General features: G+C 40.4%; 1 protein-coding gene across 1 annotated transcript in view; it reads left to right on the top strand.

The window, feature by feature from the left end:
* The first annotated feature begins 886 nt into the window (after positions 1-886).
* Positions 887-9,847, top strand: part of LOC118829639 (death-associated protein kinase 3-like) — a 180,530-nt gene continuing 171,569 nt past the window's right edge. The window contains exon 1 of the mRNA XM_036736577.1: positions 887-949. Within this exon, the coding sequence (XP_036592472.1) occupies positions 887-949 (63 nt within the window). The remainder of the gene's footprint in view (positions 950-9,847) is intronic.

The following is a 9,847-nucleotide window of genomic DNA, read 5'->3' as shown; positions in this document are numbered from 1 at the left end:
CTCACTTTACAGATGAAGAAACTGAGGCAAACAGGTGAAGTGACTTGCCCAGGGCTAAGTGTGTGAAGCTAGATTTGAACTCAGGAAGATGAGTCTTCCTGATTCCAGGACCAGTGCTCTATCTACTGTGCCACCTAGCCGCCCCCGAAACCCCAGAGATGAAAGAAACATGGTAAGGGTGGAATTTGAACCCACACATAAAGAGCACAATGGACTAGGAATCCATTTCCTTAACCACTAGGTCACCTCATATATAAGGCCAGATTTGAACTCAGGAAGATGAGCCTTCCTGACTTCGGGACTAGCACTCTATTGTTCCACCTACCTGCCCCATATATTCCATAGTATACATCAACCATAATCTGTTTAGCTATTTTAATGGGCACATATGTTGTTTGCAGTTTTTTGATGTTACAAAAAATACTATTATGAATATTTTGATATTTGAGTGATCTTTCTGTCATTGGCCTCCTTGGAGTAAGACTTGCTGAGTTAAAGGGTATGATTAGTTTAGTTACTTTTCTCATATAATTTCAAATTGATTTCCAGAATAGTGGCACCATTTGCTACTCTATCAAAATTGGGTTAGCTATGCACAATATATCTTCCATATTTCCCTGCCAGTAATGTACTGGGCCAAACAAAAGGTGATGATACCGTAAGGCTGGGTCCATAATGTCACAAAGTACGAGCATGCTGATGTCATCATGTCTTATGTATGAGTCATCAGAGGAGGAAAGTATTCCTTGACTCTCAATACTACTTTCCCAGTTGGAACTCTGAGGTCCCCTGGGTACTGGAAGCCCTGGGGTCTATAGACAAGGCAGAATGACACGGCCTATTGAGAAGGGCGACTGGGAGGAGTTCTGAATCTTCCCAGGAAGGAATGGCCAGAGTCTACATCCTCTTTGTCAGAAACAGTGCTAAGTTGGCGCAGGAGGAGCCCTGGGTACTGACCACAGGGAGGAAGGAAACAAAAACTGCCAGGTCCTCCCCCAGCCACACACACCAAACCCTGAGTTGAAATGAGCCTGAGTGTGAGAAAGTAGAAGAGAACATGGTGGATGTTGGCAAGAGCTTATCCTCCTAATCTAAGGAGGACTTTCTTGATGCTACCAGTGTCAGAGGGTAGAAATGGATGCTCCCAAAGGAAGAGGGAGGCTTCCTGAGACTCTTGAGCACCTAGTTATAAGGCCAGCTAGAGGATCGGCTGTTTCTGGTCATCCTTAGCCCATGAGCTGGTTTAACCCTGCACCCGAACAGGCTAGGGATCTCTTTACTGGGTTGGGTAATGGGGAAGGTCCATGTGAATCATTAGACAGATGTAATTCTACCCACATGTATGGGAGCCCTTAGCTTTGGTGCCTTCTGGAAAGGGATCAGCTTTGGCAAAGTTGTGACGGGAGCAAAGCTGGTCTTCTCCTCACCTCTTTCAACACTCCGTTCCTCTCTTTAGGTTCTATCTCCTCTTCACATTGCCCCTGTCTACCATGCTCAGCACCCTCCTGGTGGCTCCTGAATAACCAGGGGCCCCCACTCAAGTTTATCTTCAACCCCTTGCCAAGTACTTTCATTTCCCTTACCTGTGAAATAAGGGGGTTAGGCTCAGGGGTTCTTAACCTTTCTTCATATATATCATTGACCCTTTTGACAATCTGCTGAAGCCTGTAGATCCTTCACAGAATAATAGATAAAATATGAAACATATATACATATAAATATGCACATATATAATACATATAAATAAAATATATAGGATTGCAAAGGAAAACAATTATATTGAAATTAAGATGTAAACTTTTGCCCGTCCAAGTTCATGACCCCTCCCCCCCCCCGAAATCTCCATGGAAAGAGGTCTGTGGACCCGAGACTAATAACTGCTTGGCTAAATGATCTCCAAAGTGCTTTTCAATTCTAAGATGAGTTTAGGAGTCTCCACGATGTGTCTTTTGTTCCTCCCCACCTTCCTTGTCATCTCTTGTGATAGTGGGAGGAGCTGGAGACCATACTGAGCACTGGATCAATGAGATATTGCCCAAGCCAGGTTAGTTAGTATCTAACGATTCAAACATCGCCTTCAAGTAGTCAGTGGGTGACAGGATTCGAAAACAAGACTGACAGCTACTTGCTCCAAAACCTCCACTCCTCTGCTTGTTATTCAGGCATCATAACTTATTTCCTTTGTTGTTATAAGCTTTTTGCTTTCAGGGTCCCCTGTAAAAACGTAAATGTCCCTGGGAGATGTTGGGCCATATTAGCTACCATTTAGTCAATCAATAAACATTTAAGTGTCTACTATATACCAGGCACTGTGCTAAGTACTGGGGATACAAAGAAAGGTAAAAAAATGTCCCATGCTCTCAAGAAGCTTAAAGTCTAATGGCAGAGAAAGCCTGAAAATTCTGTACAAACAAGATAGATTCAGGATAAACTGGAGATAATTTCAGAGAGAAGGCAGTAACATTAAGTAAGACCAAGAAAGGCTTCCTCATAGAAAGTGAGATTTTAGCTGGAACCTGAAGGAATCCAGGAAGGCCTGAGATAGAGAAGAGGAGGGAGAGAGTTCTAGGTATGGGGGGCAGCCAGGAAACATTCCAGAAGGCATTGGATGTATTGTCTGGTGTGAATAATAGTAGCACGGAGACCAGTGCCTCTGGATCTCAGAACACATGCAGAGGAATAAGGTTTAAGAAAACTGGAAAGTAGGAAGGGGTCAGGTTATAAAGGGCTTTAAAAGTTAAACAGAGGTTTTTATATTTAATCCTAGGGGCAAACAGGAGTGACTGAAGTTTATTAAGTAGTTTATGGTCAGACCTTCACTTTAGGAAGATCAATTTGACAGCTGAATGCAGGATGGACTGAAGTGGGAACAGACTTGAAGTAAGGAGACTGACCAATTAACCAGTAGACTATTGGGTTTTTTGTTTGTTTGTCTTAATTTTTATTTATTTTGTTTTTAATTTATGGAAAAAACAAGCATTTCTATAACATAGCATTATAAAAAGATGATTGTACATTAAACTGCAAATCTATTATGTATGACTTAATTATGTTAATTAATTAATAATGTTATCATGTAAAATTCTTTTTTTCCTTTTTTTCTTCCTTCCCCCCTCCCTCTGCCCTAGAGGTAGCTACCATTAGACACAAATATGTATATGTATATGTATATATATATATATGTAAAATCATTCTACGCATACTTCTATCTATCAGTTCTTTCTCTGGATGCAGATAGTCTTCCTTCATATGTCCTTTGTACTTAATTTGGGTATTTATAATAGTCAAAATGACTCATTTGCTCAAAGTTGGTCTTAAAACAATATTGTAATAGTCCATCTGTGAGGTGATGAAAGCCTACACCAGGCTGGTGGCCATGTCAAAGCAGAGAAGTGTGTTTCTATGAGAGATATTACGAAATTGAATTGTCAAGATTTAGCAACAGTTGTCAACTAACCCCTCGATTGAATAGCCAACTGAGGACAACACCTTGGAGTAGGATAGCTATCTGAACATGCGTGGTAGGGGCAGTTTCAGGAGGAAGGGTTCAGATACCCACAGGGCATTGAGAAACAGAAAAACAAACTTTACCTACTTCACAATTTGGCTGAGAGTTGGCGCTGTGAACTGATGGCGCTATGATTAGAACTACTCTGTGTTAAAGCTGGAAGTATCTCTTGGTAGCAAGTGCTTCTTAGAAGTGATCACCGAAATTTATTAAAAGAACTTTCTTACTTCCTCTTTCCCACCTCAAATACTGTCTCAGAACATCCTCCCCTGCCCCTCCTTCCCCTATGAATGGAGGCAAGCAGTTGGGATAAACTCAATGTGCTAGATGAGAAAACAAAAGGCAAAGAGAGACATTATGACTACCCAGAATCTCTGGCAAAGCAGCAAAACTAAACAGAGCAAAGAATACAACCAACAATTTCATATAAAAACATATATGACCCTTATTTCAGAAACTTGCATGACACAAAGGGTCTAGGTACACTTTGGAAACTTTTCTTTCTCTTGGCTTTTAGCCACTCGCTCCCAACTCAGGAAACCTAGGAAAATGTATCATTAACTGTACCTCTGGTATTCTGAGACCAAATGCCCACTTGGAAGCACACTGTTCATATTACTGAGGAATGTTTGATTGGAAGGAAGGAAACCAAACATAAATTTTAGAATGAGAAAGCATTCCTCCAAAAATTTCTGTAAATCCTTGAAGGCTTGTACTGTCCCCAGTATGAAAGTTCCTTTGATGGAGGCCCTTCACGAATCCTCTAAGTCTGAGGCTCCCTGTGCTCAAAGGGGTGGTCCAATTATTCAGTGTCATTTCCAAGTGTGAGATAAAAGTAAAATCATCTTCTGGAACTTCTCTCTCACTATTATTCTTTTCTTACAGGCCCTTGTTCTTCACTCTGTTTTTGTTTGTCAGTTCTTCCTGGTTAACAGTCCTGCCCCCAAATCATCATGCCTATCTTTTCAGGAAGACACTTTCTTTCTGCCAGTTATTCATATGGGAAAGAGCCAGATATCCCAGAATTAGCTCTTTATATATGCTTCTTGGTTCATAAGGGCCCCAAAAGTTCATCACCTGGTGACCGACTTTCTGGTGATGAACTTCTCTGGTCAGGTCGATATTGGTTTCCAGACTTCAGATTCTACTGAGATAAGACTCAAAACCTTTTTATTTTGATGGATCCCAGACAATGATGGAATGCTTTCATTTCTGATAGAGTAGTAGCTAGTAACTTCTTGATATGCCTGAATGATCATTCTATTTTTTAAAAGGTGAAGGAACCAAAAAGGGGAAATTGTATTCTGGATCTGAATACCAAAGAGGAATTGATTACTGTGGTGGAAATGATGGTTAACTTAAGAGGAAGTGACCTCTCTGCCTTAGAACGTGTGAAAGAGAAGAAGGTGAAGTCTAGGTCTAGATTCACACGCACCTTAGATTTTTGGAGAGCAGATTTAGAAGGGTTCAGAAGAAGAATAGATAGGATAGCTGAGCCCTTTACAAATATGTCATTCGATCAATCAAATGTCAAAAAAGTGAGACAGAGGAATCTCAGAGTAGGAATTCAGGCTGGGTTTTGCAGCCAGCATAGCATCAATGCTCTGAGAATCAAGGAGTGATGTTCAGGACCCCAGTCCGGCAGAACGACTCACACAAAAATCACACTAGAGCAGGACATGGAACTTGGTGGGACCAAAGCTATGCTGAAACTGAGCTAAGTTTTAAACCTATTCTCCCAGAAACTGAAGTGGTATAGGTGGAGTATTTGGAGGTATTGGGGAAAATATAATCTGTTTTTGTTATGTCTTTGAAGTAAACATCCCTTTGTAAAAGCTAGCTGATATTAAATGGCTAAGTGGAAATGGAGTGCTAGTCACAGGCCCCTAGCAACAGGAGTAGAGGAGAACATAAGTCAGTGGGGATTTGAGCTGATGGCAGGAGAGAAGAGATACCCTGACCCCTGAGGGTTACCTTCTGGAACCCTGAGGGGAGATGTAGCTGGCTTGGCTCATTTTAGAATTGTTGTTCCGTCACCTGTGCTCCGTGAAAGAAACTCAAAGAAGAAAAGGCAGGCAGAGAAATTTGAGGTTCAGTCTCAGGCCTGTCTCTGCTAGCATGGGTGCTCAATGCTAAGTTCAGGAGGTTGTCATTCCTTCAGGGGGCAGGGGGTAAAGGAGGAGATTCCCTCCTACTCCCTCGACACAAATCTGGGCAAATGGGGAAAAAAAGAATACAAGAGGATGGAGTCACTGTTTTTAAAGTCTAGTAAATGGGCTGCTTTTCCTGGCTTAGTGGTCAGTCCTTTCAGACAACATCCATTTCAGAGAAGGTGGTGGAAATAGCACACACGGAGATCAACCGGAAACTTCTCATTTTACATGTGCTTTAGCAAAGTCCACAAGCAGGAACTGACCAGGGGCATGCTTAGCTTCAGGAGATACAGCCTAGTCCGGAAGATGAGTCAGGACTCCCTGATTGCCTCATTTTACATAGAAAATTATCTAGGAAATATTTGCAAGGTAATTTCTGAGGGGAGAGAACTAGGAGCTGGGGAAATTAGAAGAAGCTTTCTGGAAGAGGCAGCACGTAAGCTAACTTTGAAGGAAATTGAGGCATCTATGAGGCAATAATGAAGAGGACGCCAATGTGGCACAGCGGGAAGGGCAATGGCTTTTTAAAATCCTGATATTTTGTACACGTGTTCTGTGGCAGCTAGGTGGTGCCGTGAAAAGAGCACTGGGCTCGGAGTCAGGAAGACCTGAGTTCAAATCTGCTTCAGACACGTGCTAGCTCTGTGACCCTGGCCAAGTCATTAAACTTCTGTCCACCTCGGTTTCCTCAACTGTAACATAGGAATAATAATAGTGCCCTATCTCACAGGGTTGTTTTGGAATGCCTGGCAGACAGAAAGCACTTAATAAATGATTACTCTCTTTCCTTCCCCATCTGACCCCCTTAAACCTTAATTTTTTCATCTGTAATATAATGGGCTTGCACTAGCTGGCCTTCGGGTTCCTCCTGGCTCTATTTCTATGATGCCATACATATACTTGTTGTGCAAAGGAACAAAGACAGGAGATAGAATCCTGTAACACCTCCTTACTACTGTAGGCTCTATGAAGGCAAGAAACCTGTCATCTCCGGCCTTTGTATACCTTCCACGGATTAACAGAAGAAATAAAAATAATTGTTGGAAGTTGTTGAATTTACCACATACTGCCTAGAATTGTTCATTATCTTTTCATCATCCTAACTATTCTGGAAATTCCTTGATTGTATCTTCCTGAATATTTTTTTTTGTTATGCACCTGGGACAGCATATACACGTAGCAGACACTCAATAAATACTTCTTGATTGGTTGGTTGACTGATTTCCAACAAGAGATGTGATCTGGTTTTCTAGCCTTCATCAGCGAGTGTATGAACTCCAGTGTCCCCAAATCAGCCTGAAAAAAAGTGGTAAAAGCTCTTGGTACACTTACACATCGCTGGGGGCATTGAGAAATAGTGTCACCTATTCTGAAAGCCATATGGTCATAGGCAACAAGTTTTGTGAAGCTGGAAATCCCCTTTCATCTAGTAATCCCACCCTTAGAAATGTATCTCAACGGAAGTAACTGAAGATGATTTAAAATAAGAAAAGAACTATTTGCTTAAAACTATTTAGAGTTGTCTTATATGTAATAGTAAAAACCTGGAAACAATCTAAATGCCTAACAGTCGGGGAATGGATAAACAGACTGTGATCTATCAATGTAATGGAGCCCTAAACTGCCATAAAGAATGACAAACATGAGGAAAATGCAGAAATGTGGAAAGCTTTATGGGAAATTATATGAAATGGGACAAGAAGTAGGAGTATACACATTGACTACAGCTATGTTTTTAATAAGTGTATGTAAAAGCAGCATAGAGCAGTGAACTTGAGAGTCAGCAGGCTTAGATTTTAGTCTCATTTGACAGGAGCCTCATTAGATAGAGTGTTGAGCCTAGGGTCAGGAAGATCTGAATTCAAATCTAGCCTCAGACACTGTTTTCCTTAATCTGATGGAGAAGGAAATGGCAAACCATTACAGTATCTTGGCCAAGAAAAGCCATGGACAGTACTGGTGTGCTATGATCCACAGGGTCACGAAGAGTCAGATGGTACTAACAACAACAGAAATACCCAAAATTTCTCATTGGGCTAAAACTGTCATTTGGGGCTCAGCCAGACCATTTAAAAACTATGTGCATGATATGAGCCCATTTTATGTATTAGTAATGATAAAATCTACATGGATTCCATGAGAAGTAAGGAATCCAAGTCTCTGAATTATATCTCACTGGGATAATCAGCTTTACTATACTCAAGGTGTACACAAAGATACTTTTTTTCAATGTCCTAGGCATGGCGTTAGTCCTTGATAAATGGTATCACTACTGTGATTATTACGAGGCCGCGAGCTCTTGACTAAGTGACAGTTAGATTAGATGATCTCTAAGTTTCGTTCCAGCTCTAACGTCAAGGACAACTACTCAGAAAGTACGGAGGGTTTATTTCAGCACGTGCCTCTTCTGTATTCATGTGTCTCCTTTGGCTTTCTCACATACTCAATGTCCTTATGCCTCTTCTCTGACTCCCTCTATCAAAACCCCCTCATAAGGTAGGATTTGGTAAATCGTAGACGTTGAAGTGTCAGTGACTGATAAGGCTTAATGTGCTACTTCTTAGGGTATATTTTCAGAATACAAAGTTCATGTTTGGCTTGGATCCAAAGAATAAAGTTCTAATGGTGCAATTTCAAACACTTGCTGAGCTGGTTGGGTAGTTGTTAGGGGAGAAGGAGACTTTCTTTCCTTAACTTCTTGAAATCATACAAATAGGTGGCCTCCCAATCTACTATGCATAAGGCTGACTCTGATTAACATGAATAATTATAACTCACACTTATATAGCTTTGTTTGCAATGTCTGTATAATATTGTAGCCTGAGGAAGATGGGAGTTATCTTTATCTAAGAAAACTATGGTATAGTGGAATGAGTGATGTTTCTTGAGTCAGAGGACATTGGTTCAAATCCTGTGTGACCTTGGGTAGATCACTTAACTTTCTTCAACTTCAGTTTCCTCATTTGTAAAAAGAGGGCATTGAAGAGGTGGCCTCTGAAGTAGCTTATCTCAAGATATATGGTCATTCATAAGAATGCTGAAGTGGGACTGATTGAGACATTATTCAGGACCGGTTAAAATTTATCTTCTCCCTTCCGTGTCCTACATCACAATGGGAGTGATGAATCTAGAGAATCATGAGAAAACTAACATGAATTGATTTAAAGTAAAGGAAGCAGAGCTAGGAAAATATATATCCAAAAGTATATTTAACAAATAGATTTTATTTATAAAATATATATAATAAATACAATTGTGTAAAAGGATAGGATAACAGCAACACAAAAGAACTGAATGCTGTGTAATTGTAATGATCAAGGTTGGCCCTGAAGAGATAAAAAAAATGCACCTGCCTCCCTTTTTTTTTCAAAGATAAGAGATTACAGTTGTCTGACATTATGTATGTTGTATGTAGGAACAGTTGTTCCTACTTTTTTTCAGTTTCTTTTAAAAAAATTTACTCATTTTCAATTTAAATACAAAAAGACAAAGAAAAAGAACACTTCCATGCATACAGCACAACACAAAAAGAGAATTTAATATGAAATCATGAATTTCCATTTCATATTGCTTACTTTTTTTTGAAAAACTATGTAATATATACCAGACATAATATTTTTTTGGAGGAGGGGAAGGCAGAACAATTGAGGTTAAGTGACTTGTATAAGGTCACACAGCTAGTCAGTGTGTCAAGTCTCTGAAGCCAGGTTTGAATTCAGGTCCTCCTGACTCCAGTGCCGGCACTCTACTCACTGCACCACCTCTAGACATTATTTTCAAAACTACCTTGCTTTTCTGTGCTTCCTTCTAAGTTTTCTTTTGTTCTCTGCTCTGCACCTTTTTTTTCCCTCCCTCCCCAGCCTACCCCAGAGAAGGCTACCATTAGACACACACACACACACACACACACACACACACACAAACACATGCAATTCTAATATGTTTACTCAAGAGCTCCCACCAATGTATTACTCCTCATTAACAATTAGCCAGTAAACCTCAATTAGTTTTCAGAAAAGGGGTTTACTAAGAAGGTTTCACAATGGTTGGTACAAAACATTTTCCCCAAAGCCAAGGGAGCACTTTCTCACAAATCTACTGGCTTCCTTTAAGTCAAAGCTAAAATACCATTTTCTATAGGAAATCTTTCCAAAATCCTCTTAATTCTAATGCTTTCCCTCTTTTA

This window comes from Trichosurus vulpecula, chromosome 8 (genome assembly GCF_011100635.1).
Source record: "Trichosurus vulpecula isolate mTriVul1 chromosome 8, mTriVul1.pri, whole genome shotgun sequence".
NCBI lineage: Eukaryota > Metazoa > Chordata > Mammalia > Diprotodontia > Phalangeridae > Trichosurus > Trichosurus vulpecula.
The sequence above is the reverse complement of the archived record's forward strand: the minus strand, read 5'-3'. Positions and strand labels throughout refer to the sequence as shown.